The sequence below is a fragment of the Mytilus trossulus genome, unplaced genomic scaffold (assembly GCF_036588685.1).
Source record: "Mytilus trossulus isolate FHL-02 unplaced genomic scaffold, PNRI_Mtr1.1.1.hap1 h1tg000244l__unscaffolded, whole genome shotgun sequence".
Lineage (NCBI taxonomy): Eukaryota > Metazoa > Mollusca > Bivalvia > Mytilida > Mytilidae > Mytilus > Mytilus trossulus.
This window is the reverse complement of record NW_026963317.1, coordinates 720,310-745,977: the sequence shown is the minus strand read 5'-3', so window position 1 is coordinate 745,977 and position 25,668 is coordinate 720,310. Positions and strand designations below refer to the sequence as shown.

General features: G+C 31.3%; 1 protein-coding gene across 1 annotated transcript; it reads left to right on the top strand.

Annotated features, from left to right (window-relative positions):
- Nucleotides 1-1,916: 1,916 nt before the first annotated feature.
- LOC134701482 (mitogen-activated protein kinase kinase kinase 9-like) lies at nt 1,917-25,668 on the top strand. Its single transcript, XM_063562635.1, has 8 exons — nt 1,917-2,926; nt 11,886-12,066; nt 12,687-12,835; nt 13,774-13,949; nt 14,956-15,202; nt 17,401-17,523; nt 18,274-18,441; nt 19,665-25,668. The coding sequence occupies exons 1-8, from the start codon at nt 2,200-2,202 to the stop codon at nt 20,762-20,764; spliced, it is 2,871 nt and encodes a 956-aa protein (XP_063418705.1). The 5' UTR covers nt 1,917-2,199; the 3' UTR covers nt 20,765-25,668.

Below are 25,668 nucleotides of genomic sequence, written 5' to 3'. Positions count from 1 at the left end.
TGCTATCCATACTTTATTGTTGTTATTATGAATTCAAATATTTGCTGAAAACCAAAGCTTGAATATATTTTTTTTTAATAAACAGTATTTTTTATGTGGGTTTTATTGTAGTTTGTAGTTTAAAACATCACAGAACTACCAAAATTAAGTCTTTTGATTCCGACAATAGAGTGCACTCGATTTGTAATTGACCTTTATTTGTCACAGTAAAACAAGCAACAACAAGTTGTTTCCTTTTAATCACTGAAAGAGATTATAGTGAGAAATATTTTTCTTAACAACTTCATTTACCCCTTTTATAAGCAAACTTTCTTTTTTACATTTTTTTTATTGATCTGGAAGTTAGTAAGGCACAACCTGAGCCTGAGGGACTTTCTAAACTAAGTATGACTGAGCCAATACTGTATAACAATCTCAATATGCACAAATAATATATAAAAGTAGTTGCAGATTGATCTCATATTTTTATAAATTTTTGGGGATTTTTTTTACATACTATACTTCAGTGGCGCCAGGATTCAGAACTTTTCATAAAAAGGGGGACACAGACTGACCTAAGAGGGAGACACTCCAGTCATGCTTCAGTTATTCCCTATATAATCAACCAAAATTTTCCCACAAATCAGATTATCTGAATTAACATATTTGTAATATTGCAAATATATACGATTACTTTTCATTGCAAGTGAAACACTTCTTATGTTGGAATGCTTGGCAACAGTGGATCCAGAAATTTTCATAAGTTTGGACCCTGAGGGCCTCCAGTCATGCTTTGGTGATTCCCAATATAATTAATATGTTATTCAATCTTTTTGATCCCTTGATGCGCAACATATCAGAACGGGAGCAATTAAAGGATGTATTTTTAATAAGATTGCATTTTATTTCGCCACAAAAGGGGGGGGGCACAATTTTTTTCCAGTATTAAAAAAAAAACTTATTGCACTTGCTTTCTCTATTCTTATACTCTTCATATATATTGTAGTGGAAATTTACCATAGAAGGTTGGGGAGAGGGTCGGAGGGTCCTGATCCCAAAATCGTGTGCTTAAAAACATAAAATCCTGAGGTCCCGATTTTAAAGAAATTTAAATCTCGACCTCCATAATTCGAAGCAAGAATTCGCAGATCCTGATGCCCCAAAAGAAAGGCCTCTTAAGATATTTTTTGGCGGGCTGAAATAACAAGATACTATATAAAATAAAACTACATTGCTATATAAGTTAATATATATAAAGGACTGAAATCAGTGAAGCTAAATTTTATACCTATTCAGGGGCGGATCCCAACCCAGAGTAAAGGGGGGGGGGGGGGGGGGGTTCCAGCTATATGCTCCCATATGCCATTCAAATGCATTGATTGGCCAAAAAAAGGGGTGTTCCAACCCCCGGAACCCTCCCCCTTTTGGATCCGCCAATGCTTATTTCAAATGAAGGAATAAGGATAAAGTTTGCAAAATTGGATTAATTTGGACAGAGGATATTAATAAACCATTTATCATAAGGTTCAATAATGTATTTCTTCGCTATCTCCTGTGCTTCACCTGGGAAAACCCAATAAATTATGTCCCAGGATGAACTGAATATTAATTCTGAGGAGGTTACACAGGTGCGCTTAATTCACGAATCCTTTTTTTATATTTTTTTTTCTAAATTCCCATTTGTATCTTCCTTTTTAATTTTTGTTACCCCTTCTCCTTTATATTCCATCAACAAATTATCAAGATAACACTTTATGTTCATTGTTGATATTCCTAGGGAATATGTGATTCCATTAGATGAAATAAGGATTTAATTTGTATATAGCTGGTTTAATTACTACAATGTCTATTGATTTACCTATCTATATCATATATTCTTCCCTTTTAAAAAGATCAGAGCAGTCGCAATGTTTTTAGAACTACCCTATGAGATTGACCTCAAGGTCAAAGTACATGAAGAATGGCGGCTCGTCTTACGATAATAGACAAAGGTGTATGAAAATGGATTTACAAGAAAAACGTTGAATCAAATGTCTTAGGAATACTTGTTTTTATTGTTATCTTTTCGAAAAAATTATAGTTCATTTAATAACAACGTTATTTTAATTCGTATGGCTCAATTAACCGGGCGATTCTGTGCCAAAGCGACAGAAGAGTACAAAACAACACCAGTTTTGGTGATTGTTTTGAACGCGATAAGGTTGGTTAGGAACTCTGTTAATGCCTAGTACATTCTCTTGTCCCCAGAGTTCGATGGCATCGAACAAAAACAATGCTTACAACCGAGTTCAGACGACGAGTAACCGTTTATGGACAGCTGTTTTTGATTATGAAGCCAGGCGTGAAGATGAACTAACCCTTAGAAGGGGTACACTATTGGAAGTTTTATCAACAGATTCTCATATATCAGGAGATGAAGGTTGGTGGACAGGTAGGGTGGGTAATAAAGTGGGTATCTTCCCAAGTAACTTTGTTGCAATTGACATTAACAGTAGTGTTGCTAGTGGACTCCATAACATTCCATCGAATCGACCCTTTGAAATAGATTTCAATGAATTGCAGTTGGAAGAAGTTATTGGTGTTGGTGGGTTTGGAAAAGTGTATCGTGGAATATGGAATGGGGAAGAGGTTGCTGTCAAAGCTGCAAGACAAGATCCAGATGAACCAGTTATTTCAACGATTGAAAGTGTCCGACAAGAGGCTAAAGTCTTTTGGTTACTCGATCACATAAACATTGCTGCTCTGAAAGGAGTCTGTTTAAAAGAACCAAACTTATGTTTAGTTATAGAATATGCAGCAGGTGGATCTTTAAATAGAATATTATATGGCAGAAGAATCCCTCCGGATGTTCTTGTTGACTGGGCTATTCAGATTGCTAGGGGAATGAATTATTTACATGAGGAATCCCCCATTCCTCTTATACATCGTGACCTCAAATCAAGCAATAGTAAGTATAAGGAGTTGGATTTAAAATAGTTTAAAACTTTTGATACTTTATATCAGCACTAAAATTGACAGCATTCCTTCTACCATGTCTACAATTAGTTTTGAAATAAAACGTGGGATTCCTCACCCTAGGGCAGCAAGACACTGCTTTACAATTTATTTATTATGTGCATGTACAAATTGTACATGTATATTATTAATTCAGTTGCACAGCAAATAAGGCAGTAATACAATAAGTTCCTGTGTAAGTGGAAGCTCTAGGATTAGGAAACTATGTGCATGTACCCCAATCAAGTCATCATACATTGTACATGTATACATTTTTTTTTACATGTACAATTTATTAAACATCATCAAACCTTACATGAAGCTTAGCTCCATAAGTTTTAACCACCATTAAATAATATGTTACTAAAAAAATAATTAGTTGCAAATGAACATCTCCATTTAACATTGTAACATGGAATCTATTAGAACTGCTACTCTTCCACCCAATATCCTGGGTCATATAATCCAGCCTGAGACCACTGCTTGGTCAAGAATGTCCAGATGAGATACATTGTACAATGTACATGTACACATCTAATTGTAATACTAAGAGATTGTGAACAATTGTAAATTCACTAGTTTACATTAAGGTAAAAGGAATCATTGCTACACATAAATTTTGTGTGTCTATACACTGTGTCTTAAAATATATTTTCCAGGATTATTGACAAAGTTAAAGTACCCTAGTTGAATCAAAGAATAATATATGACAGCATTATATCAGTTTTACATTTGTACAAATGTAAATGCAGTTGCTTGTTCAAATTTTTTCCTCAATCTTTATATGTGGATATTTCACTTTAAAGAAAAAGAGTGCACTAGCTTTTGTATTCATGTACATGAATAAGTTAACCCTGACATCAAGTTAAAGACAGAACTGGTACCTTCAATGTAAAGATACAGATACATGTACATGTACACCAGCTGAATCGATATATGTATAAAACCAGACATTGCCAGAATAAATCTTCTCATAGTTTTACATTTGACTTGGAGTTTGAATGCTACATGTCAATGATGTGCCACTTAAATTTCAACACAATCTCTATCATGAACCAAAGAATACAAGTACAGCTCAATTGGGACAGTTTTTGGCAACAATTCAAAACTTAATCCTCTTTATTATCATGATTATCTCAAAAAAAATTTTTTGTTAGTTTGTGGATAAGTTAAGTACCACTTGACTAAATCATTTTGATTTTCTATAGATCTACAGAGGAAGTTTGAATTGATATCTACATGTATATATCACATGAGTTATGCCCTTAGTTTTTGCTTTTTGGTTAAAGAGTAAGGAGGTTATTTCTCCTTGCACGCATTAGACCAAAGTCATAAAGATTGTACTTTTCAGCTGAAGCAAGGTACCACTTAAAAATATTTTGGTTTGCCCAAACCCTACCCAAAGGTTGAGGCAGCGGGTAGGTAGGTAAGCATTTTCTGGGTTTTTTTTTCAAAAAAAGAAATTGAAGTATCAGATGTTTATTAGTCTTCATGTCTATTTGATTAAAAAAAAACTTCTTCAAATCAGGACAATAAAAGAATTTGAGTAGGCAGCTTTTTTCTGGGTAGGTAGCGTTTGGGCAAACAAACCTATTATTTATTATGGCCCAATGATAACTGCATTCAGTATTTAAAACTGTTAGATTTCCACAAATATATTGTGCAAGATTTGTACACAGCTAAAAATGAACATGTAAGAATTATTTGTAAGAAATTAAGAGGATCAAAATATCATGCAATTTTGTGCTTCAGTGTTGGTTTTACTCATTGTGGAAGGCATTAAATGATAACTACTTGTTCAAGTATACATGATGTTGCTTTCTTGTACATTTTACAAATGACTTTGAACTCTTGTTGATAGTTGAATTGCCACATTCATGACATTGGAAATACACATATATCCTTATTTTAAAACCAATGTTCATGATTTTCCTGTGTTAATGGGGGCCTCAGTGGCCAAGTTGTCTATATAGTTCTACTACAGTATAAATCACTAGCAGGTCAATACTGAAGTTGTGAGGTTGAACCCCCTGGTGTGAGTGCACTTGACTCCAACCTTAAGATTCCTGAATTTAAACTCTTTTGTTGGAAATTTGGTTGCAACTACAACTTTGAGAGAAATGAAAATTACCAGTAGAATAATTTCCTTTGAGAGAAAACAAATGACTAAATTGTTTGTCCACTCCGGGGGGATCCTTACATGTACATGTATTTTGTATGTGGAATGACTGGAAGGTGTACTGGTCAGGAACATGCTTTTTCTGGCCAATTTTATCTGACCTAGACCTCTTGTTACATTTGTAATTTTTGTTGGTTTGATTTATTTCTCAAATTCATTTCTTCTATTAGCAATAGGTCAATTATATATTCTCTATATATTGACAACTGTCCATGTCCTCATTTTCATGGTTCTGTGGTTTTGTCATATACATGTATGAGGGGGGTAGGAGGGGTCCTGATCCTGAAATCCTGGGCTTAAAAATACGTAATCCTGAAGTCCCGAAATTCAAATAAAGAAATTCCTGCATCCCGAAAGGGTCAATCCCAAAATCCTGAGCCTGAAAACATCCCATCCTGGAGTCCCTATAATGGTCCTACATGTATCCCCCCTGTTGGTCTAAAGTTAGCTTTCTCTTGTGTGTGTTTTAAGTGAAAACTGTAGTTGGCTTTAAATTGCAAAAAGCTCAGGAAGACAAAATCTACAAATAAGTCAAATGTCAAAAACCTTCAGTCTACTTTTATAGGAGTTATATTTCCTTTATAAGTGACCATTTTACAAAAACAATTTTATAGACAGAGGCAGGTTTAGGGGGAAGGCACAGGGGTCCCAGGCCCCACCCTTTTTCTTTGGGATCTTTGGTTTATTATATAGGGAACCACTGAAGTATGACCTGAGGAAGACCCCTCTAAGGCAAACAGTGGGCCCCACTTATGAAAATTTCTTGATCCACCACTGGTAGAGTATTTATTTACTTCTGTAAAGACTAAATCAAAAAGATTGATACATGTATAGCAGACTGAAACTTTACACATGCAAAAAATGAAAAATCATCACAATTTTTAATTTTGAAGGTTGGCACCAGTGATGATACATATAAATTCTGTTCTGACATATAAAAGTAGATCCTTAAATATGTAACAGAAGAAATCACAAGATATATAGTCTTTCAGAAAAGATTATGGAAATTGCCTATTGTTGTTTATCAATGATTGTAACTGCACTGCACATGCTGCATGTGTATTTAAATGTCTTACATGTAGGACAGTTATAGTAAATATATTTATATACATGTAACAGGTTGAACTACTTTTTTCTCTCAATCTGTTCCATTGTATCGATCTTTGTCTGTTCCTGTTTGTTTGATATAATTCTTATAAGTTTCCAGTTGACATACATAAGACACAAATATGAGTTCAAACACACTGCATTAAATATTACATGATTGTGGTTATGTTTTATCCTGCTATTATCACAATGTATACCATTATAGATAAGGAGGGATTATTAGAACACCTTTTTAAAAAAGATCGTATGAACTTTTAACAGTAGGATAGGCTCGTTTCATTTAAATTTCAATTGAAAACTATAAAACTTGTAACATGATATGTTTGTAACCTGTCAAGGATGAATTCATCTTCAGTGTGTAGGTGGGTGGGTCTTGTTTAAATTTAGGACACTATCAGACCGGATTTCCCTGACCTGGACACTGGGATTCAAGGCCATAAATATATATCATATCTGTAGACGTATTATTATCATATCTCATATGGTTATTATTATATTTTGTAAAGACTACATGTAAAGATACATGTGTTTCATCAAGGGTTAAAATAGTGCTTAGGCCAATCAAATATATAGTTGTGTTTCCTGTCCATTATATACATGTAAAATGTACATTTTGTACCTGCAAGGCCAGAATATTTCTGTACAAGTTTTAAGTCTATTTAAAATATTTTAAGATTTTTTAATTTTCTTTTTACCTCATTATCTATTCTATTTGTTCTGTCAAGAGACCAGAAACATATATGTATACATTGTACTATATTTATACTTTGGGCTTGCATTTACATGTATTAACTGGCCTGGTTTGTAGAGCATATAAATAACAGGAGAAGCCAGGAAGAGTTTTGTTTAAGACAAATCCTATTGGCCAATAAGTCTTTGTTCCTGATTAACATACTTCTTTAGGGCAAACTTTGTTTACATGGGCCAGTAGATGGGAAAATAAACTAGACTTGTTGACCTAGCTAGACTTGTTGACCTAGCTAGACTTGTTGACCTAGCTACAGGCACATATTCATTATTTCAACTGTAGAAATCTCAAATATTTTTCCTTGGTGACCCTTAATTGAGGAGGATCTGCTAGGCCTCACTTTTATTGCTATTCCAAAGTGCCAAAATCTTGTTATTTCTTTGCAAAATCTCCCTGTCAGTACTTTTGAACATCACTTGTAAACAACTCTGCAACTGATGTTTAATTGTACCTTAATTAAAGAATTGCTCATTTTAATACTGTGAATTCATTATTATTCGTTGGATACCAATTTTCATGGATTTCGTGGGAACAGTTGAACCACGAAATTAAATGTTCAACGAATGACAAATTTTCTCATGGTTTGTACGCAGACTTCGGCAAATCCACGAAATCAAATATCCACGAACATGTAAGTTTTCCTCAATCCACATAAATTGGTATCCACGAAAATAAATAAATCCACAGTAGTCCATTTCATAGTAGCTTTTTTTACTTCTGGATTATTTTCAACAGATTTCACTGAAACATTAGGTTTATTTAGTATTAAAAATACATGTTTACATGTAGGTCATATGAATATCTTTATCTATATTTTAAATTGTCAAGATTAAATTTTTCCTGATTTAATTCAACATTATTAAATATTAGTTGAGGTAAAAAAAACATTTTGTGTGCGGTACAAATTTGCAACTACATGCATGCTTGACTAAGAAAATTAATTTGGTTAATAAAAGTTTAACTTTGTGTATAGTATAAAACACAAACATATAATGACAGAAAATTATTTTGATTGGTGTTGGCTAATTCATCACTTTGATTAAATTTGTAAGAGATAACGTTTTTTGTCTTTTCGGGTTAAACTGAATGATGTCAGATACGAAAATGTGGGTTAAAACTGGGTCTGTTTCATGTTAAAAAAAAAAGATCAATTTGTGTACATGCGTAACTTTAAAACAAGAGTAAACATTAGATATATATCTGTCAATATTAGTGGTTGGCAGTGTGACACAACTTTGTAAAAACATAAACCTATGACATTTTGGATGATGTGATTTTATTCCAGCTATGTAAAATATTTCATTTAATAACCAGACTTACATTGATTATATATGCAAATGCATTTTAATGGGTTAATTGGTTGACGAAATTGACATTAGAAATGAACATAAAATCTGTTATGTTTTTAAATACAGGTAGATCAAAAACATTGTCCATTCAGTTATTTTCTTACCGAAATTTTTAATTAAAAAACAATTTTCCAGTGTTTTACTCTTAAGGCAATAAAATTGTCAAATACAATTTTTGGTATATAGGGACCATTATAATGTATTCATTAGAGAATACTTATTTAGTGATGTTAAAAATATAAAACAGATTTTTAACGATCAATCAAAATTTGATAAAACATGATATATGTGAAAATGTACTGTTTATAATGTGCCAGCACTTTTATCATGTTCATAGTAAAAACTCTCAAAACATCTAACACAATTTCTTTTTAATACAGGGATCACCAACGAAAAATTTCATGGGTTAACCGTTAAGACTTTAGAAGTTTCAATCAATGACAATGTTACAATGTATACATGTACCTTTTGCAATTTACTCTTAAATACATATACAGTCTTTACGATGAACTGTTAAATCTACAGGCCCAGAACTCAATTTTTGAAAATTTTTAGTTAGATTCTGTTGGCCTGTAGATATGATTTTTACAGACCTGAGAGCAATTTTAAAAGCCTGAGCTGCCTGGGCTGGCACTCAGCGTGAAGACTGCATACATGTACATGTGTATGTCTGTAGTACTGTTCACTGAAATAAATCTGTTCGAATTTTTTATCATTTTATGATTGAAAATTAAAGTGTTTTTATTGTCTTTGAAAATTATAATGATTAAGTATCTCGGTCATTCTTCCTCAAAATAAGAATTCATCATATGAGAAACCCAAAGGGTGGGGCTAAAATCTAAAGGTTGAAGGAGAAACACCCTTACATAATTAAACGGTTGGAATACCTATAATGGAATAATGTATTCTAATTTCGGAAAAGTTTTTTTGATATTTAAATGCTAACTGAACAAATTAAATAAATCGTGCAAAATATTGAAACTCGGTTAAATATCAATTTGAAAGGTAACCTGAATTATATGCAATTTAAAATTTTGTAAGCTTTAAATTTCAATCTTGGAAATTATACTTTTTTTTGCAGTTCATTGTCATATAATGTTTTGATAGGATTATTTTACATTTCCTGATTGTTTATAATTTTCCATGTTTAAAAGATCTCTAAATCACTGCTTAATTAAAAAAAAAATCAACTTTTTGATAACTGATATTTTTTGTTAAAAACAAAATCGGTCAACATGGACATTTTGCAAATTAAATGTAATTTTGGCTTTAAATTTATGCAAAAAAAGGGGAAAAAATCCTAAATGTCATTAGTAAACAAGCTAAGATGACATAATATAGTAATATTTTTAATGGAGATGAATTATGACAACAGTTATGTGTATGTCTTTAAAAGTGTGAAATAGGTCAACTTGTGGAATATAAATTAAAAAAAAATAAAAATCACATGACATCTTTTACGTAATGTTTGGTAATTGTTTCTTGTTTTTTTGTGAACATTAATAATTTAGTCTTTCTGGACAGTTTTTCTCATAAACATTAAATTTTTAAATTTTGGACATTTGTCATTGTCAAATGCAGGTAATCGGCTGCCAGAATCATTTGGACTAGGATGTATACTGCAGTTTATATAGATTTGTCATTTCTACCTTGTGACCATGGGAATACCGTTCTAGCCCACTCAAATTAGTTAACCTCAGATTAATTAAAATATTGGAAGTTTAACCTATTTTCCATGCTTTTAGTAAAAGAATAGGAAGATGTGGTATGATTGCCAACATTGCCAATGAGACAATTTTTCATCAGAAACCATACAATATGTATGTTAGCAACAGTCTGACAAAAGCTGTATATGTTGATTATGAAAATAAGGCGATGTGGTATAGTTACCAATGAGACAATTTTCCACCAGAAGCCAAATGATGTGCATCAAGCTACAATAGGCCTTTACATGACAGAATGTAACAAAAACAACCTATGAATTACAGGCTCCTGATTTGCGACAGGCACATGTGGTGGTGTTGAACATGTTTTCAAGTGCCCACGCCCAGACTCTCCCAAAGTTTTTGTAGGACGTTTTCACTGAACTACACCTTTTTATTTAGGGCCTAGATGAAGCCCACCTCTAGTTGAAGGATTTTATCGCTGTGTTGAAGGTTGAAGGCTCATTGATGGCATTGGGCTGTTTTCTACTCTTTGGTCAGGTTCTCGTTGACACTTTCACTGTTTCCTTTCACAATTTTGTGTATACATCTATAAAAACATAGACTGTATGCCACAGGAGAACCAAAAGACAACATGAGGTCAATATACTGTACTCAACAATAAACAAGTGGCATGATCCAATGTTGTGAATGAAATAAACTGACAGTATTAAACACCAAACTTTATGTAAATCACATGTTAACACTCACTAAACATGCTAAACACTGTAGTAATTACCAACATTTGAAAAAATTGGTGTCATTAATTATTACATGTATAAAAATGTAGTCAGTCATTAATTACGTGATTACATAGTGTGGTCTGTGGTAAGTGGTCAAATAAATTACGAGAAAAATTAGTAGTACGAGTAGTACGTTTCAGTCATTTCTTATAAAAAGTAAATAAACTTTTTTTTTCCTTGTTGACATACTAGTAGATGATACAGCCCGTTTTGAATTTTAAGCACTTACGTTAATTTCTTAGATTAATAGCCTTGACTTAGATTTAGCATACATGTATGATCGGACATTAAATAAAAGGGCTGTAAGACTATTTTAACTTTTCAAAATCTCAGCACAATTGAATTACATGCATTAAGAATTAAAAGAATAAAAGAAACTCTTCATCCTGATAAATTAGATATATTAATTATAATTTTTGATATTAAACAAAGTTTGCTACCAGCTGCCATCCTGGCTATCGATTATACTGTAAACCAAGGATTTGAATAGTTAACTATACAAATCCTTGTGTAAACCAATTTATTTTTGCGGGTGATTTATTTTCGCGACTTTTGTGAGTAGAAAAGTAACGCAAATATAAAACTTCTCAAATATGTACAACTTGGTTTTTTCCTTATTAAACTTCATCAAGTTGATCAGAAAATTGCGAAATTTAATAGCCGGGAAGTGGTCAAGAAAGGATGAAACGCGAAATTAAGTATCCGCGAAAATAAGTTGGTTTACAGTAATCTATTCTGTATTACTGTTCAATAAGAATAGTTATGTCGGAATATCCTCAAATTCCGTCTATATATACTCTATGCACTATGTTTTTCAAGGTAGTTACCTGTATCAGTCAAAAATTGCAATTTAAAGAAGTGTATGTCTTTTTTTAGATAGAGGAAACCTCCCTGCATTCCACATAATATTATGGACTTTTGAAACCTTCATGGTAGGAAGTATATTTGCATATGGAAAAACAGAAAGTGTCTGAACATACCCTGTCTTAATTCTGGTAGAGTTATCTACCCTTTTAAGTTTTTTTGTTGCAATAATATGCATCATATATATATTTATTACATGTACTATTATTTCTCTTTTAGTACTCATCAAAGAACCAGTAGAGAATGACGACATTTATGAAAAAACTTTGAAAATAACGGACTTTGGTTTAGCAAGAGAGGTATCCAAGACAACCAGGATGAGTGCTGCAGGAACATATGCATGGATGGCACCGGAAGTTATTAAAACTTCTACCTTCTCAAAAAGCAGTGATGTCTGGAGGTATTTAAGTATTACTTATAAAAAAAGAAGATGTGGTGTGATTGCCAATGAGACAACTCTCCACAAGAGACCAAATGACACAAAAATTAACATCTATAGGTTACTGTATGGCGGTTTCGTTTATTTTTCGTGAAATCTCAAAAATTGTATGTTTGTATAAACCGTTAACCAACCAATTTTTGTAAGTTAACTATTTATGTTCAATTCATGAGAAGAAAATTAGCATAAATCTATAAATATTCACTAATATCCTAGTCCCGATAATCTAACTAGTGACTTCATCAACAAAGTTATGGAATCACCAAAGTAATTTGTTGTAATCTGGCTGCAATGGGTTAAATAAACATAAAAAATAAAATAATAAATTTACAAAACTGTAATGAGCAGTAGCTTTTATAAAAATAAAATGAACAATTGAATACATAAATTTTGACAAAAACAACGAAAAGCAACTTCTCAAGTTACAGTTCATTGAATTGTAAATTAGGAGATTTTTTTGAAAGAAAAAAAACTCTATGACAAATGCAAACAAACAGTCTGGACAAAAATGATATGCCTTCCACACAAAAAAAACCCAATATTTGTAATTATTAATAGATATGTTTTTGTGATATTTACAGTTATGGTGTATTATTATGGGAGCTATTAACAGGAGAAACACCATACAAAGGAATCGATGCCCTTGGTGTAGCTTACGGTGTGGCTGTAAACAAGCTAACACTACCAATACCATCTACCTGCCCTGGCCTCTTCTCCAAGCTCATGTCAGGTAAACATAACAGACATAATATGTCATGTTGACCATTTGATTGACAGGTATCAGGCTAGTAGATCAGACCCCTTAGAAAAACATCATTGAAATAATTGGTTAAAGAAAGGTAACATAAGGGACATTAAAACTCATAATTCGAAAATTATGTTATAATGCCTTGGCTTAAAAAGAAAAAGACCAATATATAAACAAAAGCACACAAAACACATCATAAACAACTAAAGATAGAGCAACTTGAACCACATTGGCAACAAAAACTGGGGTGTTCTCATGTGCACGGGTAGGGTAGGCAGATCCTGCTCAACATATGGTACCTGTCATGTTAAACCTCACAATTTAGCAAACAAAATCTATTAGCAATCTGACACTGTCTTTATTTATTATGTTACCCTAGTTTATCAGACTCCTGAAGTCATGATAGACAATGATGATATTGCATTATTTTTTTTGCATAGATCATAAACATTAAACTGTCATGGATATCCTGTAAATTCAGAAATTATTGCTAGGGTTTTATTAATGCAAATAATGCGACAAGTAATTATGGCAATAATAAGAACTACCATTCTTATATCTAATACATATTTATCTGTATGCAGACTTTCTTGACATTGCAATGATTAATCTCACATTTTTTTTCTATTTTTCAAAAATCGCAATAATAAATGCACGCAATAACTTCTGAATTAACAGTAATAACTACCTGTATAATATCAATAGGAATATCCATGACACCATCAACTTAAACCATATATTTGTCAACTGTAACATCACAGAAATATGCATGCAAAAAGTAAAGTAACAAAAATACCCAACTCTAAGGAAAATAAAGTTTGGTTGGAAGGTAATAGAAAGTATATATATCATTAAACATCTAAATGATATTGCATTCACAATACATGGAACCATTATTAAACTATTTCATATTATATCAGATTGTTGGCATCAGGAATCCCATGAACGGCCAACATTTAAGGAAATTCTGTCTCGTCTTGCGGACATTGCTGCCTCGCCATTTATGACTACACCTCAGGAGTCTTTTCAAACTATGCAAGAGGACTGGCGACTGGAAATTGAAGCTATGTTTGATGAACTCCGTAGTAAAGAAAAGGTAATTGAATCATCACCAGTGTACCAAACAAACCAAAAGCAGGGACAATTGTTATAAACCGTAAACTTTTCAAAGTATAGTTTAATTATAAAAATTGGATTGTGGTACGATTGCCAATGAGACAACTATATAACAGAAAATTAATGACAAAATGAAAGCAAATACAGGTACCGTAAAACTTAAAAAATGAGCAAATGTTGTAAGTAAGGGCTGGTCCAGAAATAAATGTATTATGGGAAAGTAGTCACTTTTGATTTTACCCAATTAGCACTTAATCTTAATTCACTATTTTCTATAATTGTAACAGGTTATCTTTATCAACTTTTAAATTAGTGTCTCTCATACCGAAGAAAATTAGTTCTTGAAGATCCCTTAGCTATTAAACAACATGACTCAATGTGATACAATTCAAACAAAAAAATTACAGCCTGATTAAAGTTCAAAAAAAAATAAAAATATGTTGGACAGCTACTAATGGTAATAATGAATTACAGGCTCCTGTTAATATGAAAATAAAGAGGTGTGGTATGATTGCCTATGAGACAACTATCCACCAAAGGGTTAAAATAAAAATACTGCCTCATTATCTAAAAATATCCCATTCAATTTCTGGGAGAAGGAAATGTTTATTTCAAAACTGGTTGATTTTGGTACCAAAAGAGTTCTGTTTCACCTTAATATTTGATACATTTTTAAACAGTACAATAGGTTACTGTCATGACTGTGGATTCATTGATATTCGTTGGATACCAATTTTCATTGATTTCGTGGGTATAATAAATGTTCAGCAAATTACAAAATTTCTAAGGGATTGTATGCAGACTTTGCCAAAACCATGAATTGATATATCCAGGAATATGCAATTTTTCCTCAAACCATGAATATTGGTACCAAACAAAAATAAATGATTCCACAGTATCATTCAAAAATAAAGGAAGACTTATAAAGAAGTATAGTCATTTTAAATACATCATACATTCATTGTATATTTGATTATTTTTAACAGGAACTGCGTTGTAGAGAGGAGGAACTGACAAAAGCAGCATTACAACAGAAGAAAGTTGAAGAATTGTTACATAAACGAGAGCAGGAGCTGAAGGAAAGAGAAATAGAACTTGTAGAAAGAGAACTTAACATTATGATTTTACAACAGATCATGGGAGCCCCAAAACCAAGAATTAGGAAGGGAAAGTTTAAAAAGAGTCGTCTGAAATTAATCAAAGCTGGAGGCCCTGCTATTAGTCAGCCTTCAGGTAATGTGACTATTAATTTTAAGCTTAGGTGTTTAATTTATGCTCTGAAACTGTATTGAATGTGAAAGTTTTGCAGCCTTTGAAACGAGATTGACTTTTAATGGCCACATTTTAAATTCCTATGTGTTGATTTAACAGAAGCAATTAACAATTTGTTTAGTATGCAACTGCTTTGAAATGAACATTAAAAATACTAATTAATAGTCTAAAATTTGGATGATTGAATAAAACCACATTCACATTCCAATGCAAAAGGATCATACATGTACACTGTAGCTATGAATTAAAACAAAAGATTTGACAGCGAACAAAGAACATCATTCTGTTACAACACAGAACAATATGTTTTGTATGCAGAATATTTAAACACAGGCAGTGAGGCTTAGAATATCATTTGTCTTCAAAATAGAAAAGGAAAATCTGAAAGCTAGCAGAGTTTGAGTCATTGCAGTATTATGGTCACTTGAAAAACACCGATATCACTCAGATTACATTTCTACCTTGACAGGTAAGTTTGTATTTAGCCTATGAAATACTTATTTAGCCTTGAGAATTGAAAGGTCAGTGTATCCCATTCATACAATAGAAGTTTACCTATGAGGGTCAGAATGGGGTTTACAGAATAGAGAATACATGTAATAGCAACAACAAAATAGAGAAAAGAGAAAATGAACAATAAAATAAAATATAGAGAATACTGTGGTGCAAAAGTATAAATAATAAATGTGCAAAATAACTTAAAAAGAAAACTTTAGTAACTGTAATGCAATGCTGTTTATAATATAATGATCAATGTACATAATTGATAAATAATCTTGTAACAAAAAGAACTATATAGTAAAATCATTTTCATGAACATTTTACAGAATGAGAGTTATTTTTAAGGCTATTAAACATGTTAAAAGGAAAATGCCATAAAAATTTAAAGAATACAGATATTAAAAAACCCATGTAGGTCCTCATGTCATTTACATTGTCAATATATAGGACACATCTAGTAAAACTGGTTTTAAACTAAACATCTGGTCAAACTGGTTTGATATAACTGATAGTTTCTTGCCCTAGTTGTATATTTCACAGTGACCTTATGTGTTTGTGCTAAGAGTACATTGTAATGTCATATTTATTGATTTTCTGTTGGGACATGACCTAAATTGTAAACATAAAAAACAGTGGCTTGAGATTTCAACTGATATTAGTATAATAAACAATGATAAATTAATATTTGGAATTTTATATCCTGGTTGATGTTTTTTTGGGACCAAGATGTTTCTTCATTCTAGTTTATATGATAATTTTAACCTTCAACATTGTTCAATGCACATTTAAAATTTCAGGTCTCATTTAAAATATTTTGCAACTAAATAATAATTTGTCAGATTTGGTGTAAACTAAAGACAAGACAGTGTAATAGATAACCTGCAAGCATAGTCTATTTCTATAACAGTCAAGCAGATAGTTTTTTTTTAATATCTGAAAAAAAACTACCATGTAAAGAAATATGCAATTTAATATAACCATAAATAACCCCTAAAACTCAACATTAACAGATTTTTAAGAATTAAATCAAGATGCACAAAGTTTTAAGTATTGGTCAGAATATAGGGTTCGTTTGTACTTTAACAATATCACAATAACAATAAAGTGACCTTAATTTTGGACAAGGTAAATGGCATGAAGCCAAATTTATCAACTTCTATTGTATGAATGGGAAACTGACCTTTCAATTCTCAAGGCTAAATAAGTATTTAATAGGCTAAATACAAACTTAGATGTGAAGGTAGAATTGTAATCTGAGTGATACAGGTGTTATTCAACTCACCATAAAGTCTGTTAGAAACAACACGACATACCAGTATTTAGTAATAATTAAATTTATAAAGTCCGTTATTGCGGACAGGTTAAGAGATAAAAAGATGCATTGAAGAGATGTGTGTTTCACATCATAGCTGTCTTTTGAAGTATTCAAAGGAATGATTGCCAAATTTATTTTTATTCGATATTAAATTTTTGGCACATGACTTCTGTTTGAGACTGAAGAGAGACAACTCTTAATAAATTTTTAGATCCAACTTAATATTACACTTTGGTGTACTATTCACGAAAAAATTGGCTTGTTTTGTTTATAAATGCATTAACAGTTAATTAAAACACAGATCTTTTCTCCAAAATTAAATGAATTATATTTTTTGTTTCAGATTTCCGCCATAACATAACAGTACAACATGAATTTCATCCTCCTGCACCGTCAAGTCCTGATAGTCATGATAGTCCACCTCAGTCTCCTGCGTATACACCAGCAAGACTTCGTGCAATAGCATGTAAGATTACCATTTTATATATATTTTCACTTTTTGGGGTAATTCCATAAATTAACATCTGGCAATGTAATATTTTTTAATACTTTCTGTGCTTTTGCGGTGAAAAATACATTTTGTTTACAGGTTTCCAACTAACTAAGTTTATTGTTTCATGAAAATTGATCAAAACTTGGATAAATATAAAGATTCTATGTTTTGTATTTATCCTAATGGCATTGTCATAGGAACCAAAACATGTGTATCATATTAAATAACTGCAGTAACTCCTATATTGTTGTTTGGGTTATTTTCACTGGTTGTAAATTTTTGCTTGTTTTCGCGGATAGAACAAAATGGCCAATTTAAAAGTGCACATACAAAAGTATTGATAAAAGTTTTGAATCTGCCAAAATGATAACCGCTAAATTATTTCGTATACCTTATTGTAAATTCAGAAAATATCGTGTGCATTTATTATTGCGATTTATTCATTTAAGGCTATAATGTGATTTTAATTTTTGCGACATGAAAAAAAATCCTGTCTAGTTCATAGAAAATATTTCAAAATGTCAGTTTGAATTATTGTGATTTTCACCCTGTTGCATTTTCGCAATAATTAAAACATCGCAATAATTTCTGAATTTACAGTATTCAATGAAATTTGTAAAATTTTACACTTGCAAAATATAACCCCCCATACAGTATCTTTGTGCAAGGTTAAGTTCAGTGAAGAAAATCCTCAAATAATTCTTTTGTGTAAATATTTTACAGATCCAGCATCAGAAGGGGTAAAGGGGAGGACATGGGGACCAAGTTCAGTTCAGAAGGAGAGACATCAACGACAATCAATTTACTTTGCTGATGGAAGATGGTCTAAAAGTGCTCCAACGCTGAAGAATATGGGCGGACATTCCAACATCGGAGCTCTCAGAGATTTATGTAATATTTTGATTTATTTAGACATCTTATTTAAAACCTTGAATCTCCTTTTATCCTGCAATTAGCCAACTATTGTACAAATAACAGGTAAACAAATAAATTTTTGCTTTATTTGTACTTTCACAAATAAATTCTCCTGTTAACCCACTTCAATGTTGAGCAAGCGGTAATATGAATATTTCTGTTTCCAAACCGGTCTGTGTTTCACTGTGTTGATTTCTTTGAGAAATTAGAGAAAATTATTTAGATTTTAATAATTAAATTTTCAAGTGATAGGAGAAATTTCAGGATAAAAACAACATACATATATTGTATATTTATTAAGATGACAGCCAATTTCTCAAAACAATGGTTTCTTTAATTAAAAATTTATGAACATTTGATTTACATAAAACTGTTTACCCTTAGGTTCCTTATGTTTGCTACTGAGATTCAAAGTAACATTTCATATACTATATAAAGTCTTGTTCAATGGAGAATGTATACTGCATCAAAATAATTAAAAATACAAATACTTTTGGCTTTTACTTTGAAATGCCTGGTAAGAAATGAATTTTAGATTACAAATGGTGCTAAAATAATGAAAATTGCACAATTTATACTATCATCAGCACTCTTCTTATTTAATCACAAAAACAAAAGTAGTGATAAACAACTAGCATTGTATTAATGAATGGGGAAATGATGGTATAAAATAATCAGTGCACTGGAAGAAGGATTTTCCGAAATGGATAAATGGTTGGTAAGCCTATTTTGAAATGTATGAATTCAAATTACATCTACCCACAGAAATAGTGGAAGATAAAAAATGAAAACACTCATAGATACCTGTTACCCTTTTTGTGTACTGTATCCTAAAATACATACATTCTCAGCATGGACAGTGTCAATGACTGGATGCACCCAAGCTTTGATGAAGATGTGGTATGATTGCCAATGAGACAACTATCCATCCAAATTAATGAACTTAATAAGAGGCAGCTTTGTCACAAATTTTTATCAATGTATGGTGTTAGATGCTTTGAAAAGTTAAGTTTAAGAATTGTATGATTGCTGGTATTTATGAAAAGTATATATGTTTCACGGTTTAACTTACAAATGCATTGAAAAAACATTGAAATCAAGTTTCCACAGAAATACAAGTATAAGTTTTCCTCAATTCAAGAATATTGGTATCCCATTATTTAACCAATCAATTTACATAATTGCTCTTTACTTTTCAGATGATGATGAAAATGACTGGCCATCAGACGTGAACGATTCTAAAAAACACATTCCAAATGGTGGAGAAATGAGCAGTTTTAAATTGTCAAATAAACGGTCTGATAAGTCAGACAAAATAATCGATAGTGCTTTAATGAACATGGCTTCTATGTTGTGTTCAGTGGCTATTGGTTATGATGTACGGGTTCCAATTCAGAAAGATGACACAAAAGTGACTCGCAGGAAGAGAGACTCGTATATCGGGAACCGTAGAGATGCTTATAATCAAGCCGTTCGTGACTCGTTTATTGAATCGGATGATGCAGCTGCATATCGTTTTACTTCGGCAGCAGGGTATCCACATAATACATATCATGGATATCAGGTGAAACGGAGACCAAGTTTAAACTTTGATGATCTGCCTCTGCAGTTTAAGGACTTTGCCGAATGTGACAGCCCATCTACTCTTCAATCTACAAGTACACTTACATCCCAGACTACGGTTCAGAGGAGGTCGTTGTATGGAAGTGATAGTGACTCACCTATTCCAGAACGAACCCATAATGTTTTACAACGTCAGACATCAAATAGTAGCAATTATGACACTCCAAAATCTTCTAAAAATAGGCATTCAGTGACGTTTGAGGACGATGTTTTACGTGATGCCAAAAACTTGTCATTTGTAAATACCTCATCACAAGATCAGGGTTCACAAAATTCCAGGAATTCTTCAGAGTATTCAAAGCGTCAGTCAGAACAGAGTGATCCTGCTCCACCTATACCTCCCAGGAGAAAACCTAACGGTGAAACCCCTGAGAGGCCAAAAACCTTGGACATGGGGCCACGCAATAGGCCCACTCTCACACGATATTCTGCTACACAGCCAATGTTTAACGGGAAAAAAGATTCTCCACAAAGTTCAGGTGACATAGTTTCTAGTTCCGATAATACACCATACTACTCTACAAGATCAAGTTTGTCACCTGGTCACACCCCACCTCATATTGCCCATCAGACGACACTGCTAGATATTGATGTAGACGGCCAGAGTCAGGATGGTACAAGACCATTACTGTATGGCCAAAAATTTACAATTTCTGATAATGATGTACTTTACTGAACAAAACCAGTTTCAGAGCAACTCTGAAAGATTTTTTAAAAATTTGATTGCTGTATTTTTACCTCTTTCTAAAAATTGCCTTACTGAAAGAAGAAAAAAACTGTTTATCATTTTTTACCAAGAGAATTTTATATTCAAGTTCAATATTTTTTTACTTGGTTTCAAATTTCAAACTATGCAGTATATTTATTTCCCTACTAACTGATCAAAGCAAATTAACAAAATTGAGATACAGCAAACAAAATGTTTTAGAAAATTGCCTGCATTTTATTTTTATATTGCATTATGTATTCTTTTTATTTTTTTTTTGCATTTATTGAGTTCCATTTTCCAAAAATGTTAAATCAGTTCGTAAATGTATAATAACTGTGGCTTTTCTCTGTTGTTTTCTCGAACCATTTTAGTCAAAAAGATCCAAATAATTACCACCTGTATAGCAATTATTTTTATTGAGTTATTTATATACATTGTTACTATATTCTTCCATTAGTTTTACCTGATTAACAATGGATTGATTGGCTGCATAAAAATCAGCAGTCTGAAAAAAGGAAAGAACTAAAAAGTATAATACATGTGCATGTATACACAAAGATTCTACCACTGCATTGAGAATGTTACAATAGTATTTAACTTCAGATGGTTAATATTAATTTAACTGTTCATATTGAGAAATATCTTATTGTGAAAATATATTTATATACTATTCTTTAAATACTTCATGTACTAGTGTGCAGCCAATTAAGCCTTTGTAAATCAGGTGAAAATTATACAATAATAACCACATCCTAGAAACATAGTAACAGTAAAATTCAAATGTTAGAGAAACAATTTAGTTCACTAGTAGATATTATAACTAGTTCACAGTATACTGAACATGACATGTGAAGCATCACATCCTTCCAGTTACACTGTTTTCATTTCTTACCTTTTTTGGCGGAGGAAATATATAAATTAATATTTTTACAGAATTTTAATTAGTCCAGTTAATGTACTTCAAAATTATTGGCCAAACTTTATAAAATATGTTGATAAAAACACATTTAAATGTTCTACTGAAAAATGGACTGAGTTGGTGCATCTCTTCTTTTGTTCAGTATAGAAAATGAAAAGTTTTAGATGTGTAGTTTATCTTTATCACTTATTGTACCATGTTGACTCTTTTAATCCACCGAAATCTAAAAAAAATAAATGAGTTGCTCTTCATTAATCCGCAAAAGTGAACGTTCATAAACAATCATAAATGCATTAGTTTGGCCCAAAAATATCAAATTCTCTAGTATTCTAAAAAGATATTTCAATTGATCAAAAAAATATATATATAACCTACTACTTTCTTTTCTCAATTTCATAAAATGATTCATTTTTATGCTGGAAAGTAGCATTAGAAACTTCCTCCAATTTGTTTTTAAATGACTAGAGGAACTATAAATGAAAAATCACTTTCATTTTGCATAGGTTTTTCAATATAACCGAATGTCATTCTTTTTTTTATCGCAAACTACATTATTTTCAGAGTTGATCTGAACGGACTTGTGATATGTACAGGTTTTTTTTGTATATTTTAATTGCTATTAAATCAAAGAATTTTAATTAAGTTTATGGAAGGCCATTTTAAGAACAAAAATATTTTTGTTATTTGTTATATATACTATTTGTACTAAAGTGTATTTGTAAAAAAAAAGATAAAAAGTGAATGTTATTTATATATATTGTGTATTTTTGTTATGTAAAAATGTATGTAGATAATGGTCACTCACATATTCACAATTTTATTACTTATTATAATATAAGAATTAGGATGAGTGAATATTTGTGACGAAAACCTGGGTAAAATAAATCTGACATCACAAAATGAAATCCATACAATGGTGCAGTGCTAAACTAGTCATTGATTCATAAAACTGTCTGTCTTCATTGAGTCGAGGGATTTGATGGGTTGAATACTGTCTGTCTTCATTGAGTGAAGGGAACTGATTGGTCGAATACTGTCCGTCTTCATTGAATGAAGGGATTTGATTGGTCCACATGTAAATCTTACAGTTGTCATTGTTACAGATCAAAATTAAATTTAAACAATTTTTGAAGAGAGGTACTCATAAATATGAAAATAAGATTTTTTTAAATCAGATATTATTTCAGGATTTTTTAAGATTTGACCTAGATATCATAAAAATTGAAAATGAAGTAATATGAAAAATTAAAGTAGACATATTTCAAGAGTAATTCTTTTGGATAGTTTTAAAAATCAAGAAGCACAGTTGTGATCTAAATCAGACTTGTAAGAAAAATGTTGACCCTTAGAATTAATAGGATTTGTTTTTTGCAGTTTGGCACTTTCTTTAAACATTCTTTAAACTGGCAAAAAATTCAAACATATGGTGGAATTGACAAAAATCAGTATATATATTCAATTTTGTCTCTTTGAAAAGTTTGTCTATAAAAGGCTATTATTAAAAGCACAAGGATTAAGTTTAACTACAGAAAAGATTACAAGTATTTTTCACCAACAAACCATTATAAACATTGAAGCAGTTGATCTGATTGTTACCATGGTTACATAGGGATCTGATGTAAATAGTATTGAGTTCAGCATAATATCATTGTCAGATTTATGTTACTTGGGGTAGGTGCAATACTCAAATTTAGTTACGTTGCTAAATATAGAATTTATATGGCTAGTAGATGGTAGGTCATAATATTATCATCAAGCTCCGTTATAATTCATTGAGTTTTACGAACAAGAAAGGTAGATAATTTTACATACTGTGGATTCGTTTATTTTTTTGTGGGAACCAATTTTCATGGAAAAATGAAATCTTGCAATTTTGTGGATATTTGATTCCGTAGTTTTGTCAAAGTCTGCATATAACCCAATAGCAAATGTGTACTTCGTTGAATATTTAAATTCATGGTTCACTCGTACCAATGAAATCCATGAAAATTAGTATCCCATGAATAATAATGAATCCACAGTATACCCTTGGATTTTTATTCACCAATGTATTATTTTTATTTAACAGAAACTTATTTGTTTTTGTTAAGTCAGTTTTGTACATTTTATTTAAGATGTTAAAGTATGGTAGATGAAATCATATGTTGATTTTCTTATGTAAACTTTTATTTTGTTTGTAATCCCAATTTGCCTTTTCAGAATCTAAAGGAATATGGATAATCTCTTTATACACCAAAATGAAAATAACGTTAGTCATTAGTTGACTTTCTGGGGTTTTTTTTAAAGTTTTAAACCAATCACAACATTTTGGTTTATGCTTTTGAAATATTTCCCAAAATGCATTAGATTTTGAAACGGCCAATTCTTGACCTGTAAATTATGTGTTTTGTTTTGATTTGATTTATTTCTTTTAAAAAAAATATTGACTAAGGAGAGTACTTTTTTTTCCTCTAATTATATAACAAGTAGTTCACTATTTTATCGTTGACTTGAATTTTAATAGTCAGTAGATGAGAATATTATGACCTACTCTTGTGCTTATTATTATGTAAAATGGTATCTACTTAAGTTAGTAGGCAGTAACTGTGATTTAAAAACACCAAACAACTTTCAGGAGTGATGTACACTAAGGTGGTTTATTTGTGATTACAGTGGACAACTGAGTAGTGAGTGATTTTGACTATTTTTAAAGATGACTGATCCAGCATATTCTGATTTAGAGGTGTCAGGGTTTTGAATATGGGAGGGGAGGGGCAGGCCTCTTTTATAATAAATTTTACGAAAGGAAAATTTGATCATAATTTTTACTGAAATGGGGATGAATTTTTCATCTCATTTAATTTTTTTTTTTGAAATCAGTTGTAGATACATAAAACCAGTTCCACAGTAATGGCTGATTTATGTGTATATTGTTTAGTAAGCAGAATGAAGACATTATAATACCAAATTTCTTAATTCACTTGCTCAAATTTAATATAAACAGAACAAAAAATTTAAATTGTATAAACATGTGTTTACACGGTTTAATGAATTTTTAACTAGATGAACAATTTTTATAGTATCTTAACGTTGTGACTTTAAATGATTTTTAGTTATTTAAGGATTTTTTTAAACTTTTGATCTGAAAAAATAAAATGTGATAGAAATGTGCTAAATATGAATGGCAATATTTACCAACGATCAGCAAAAATCAATCATTGGAATTAAGAAGTGCATTTAAATTGAGCAGAAATTCCTAAAACTTACCATAAAATCAAAATCGTCCTCTAATATTTTTTCTATATAATCGAGTGAGTGAAATCAAAAGTTTCAAGTTGATTGTGTAAAAAGAAAAAGTCATTAAAATCGAGCCAAGTACTTTTTCATATCTATGTACTTAATTTGATATTATTTTATATCATAATTATTTGAATATTTATAAATTGTCTCCAAATATTAAAGTGCTAGAAGATTTGAATTTTCATGTCATTTACAAGTCTCACATATCACCCAGTGATAAATTATAGTTAGTACACATGTATATCAAAAATCAAATGTATTCCCCCTAGAGGACCCCTACCTAGATTTTACTTCCTGTTTAGGGTCACACTGAATTTTCAATGATAGTCCCAAAAGAGAAAAACAGGGTTTTGGTTTATTTGTGTAATAATCATATATATATCTAAAAGAAACATTAGAATATTAGCTTTCAGTAGAATATATTCTGGAATATACGACAGAATACTGAGGATTCATGTATTTCTCTAGGTACCAATTTTTGTGGACAAATGATTATATGGTTTTGCCAAAATCTACATAAAAAACCCTATAGAAAAAATGTAATTCATTTCACACTTTAATTTGTTGCTAACCTTTATCAACGAAAACAATGAAATTTGGTAGCGATCGAATAATTATGAATCCACTGTACTGCAATTTGTAGGTATTGTGTAAAGGATGGAAAAGTATAAGA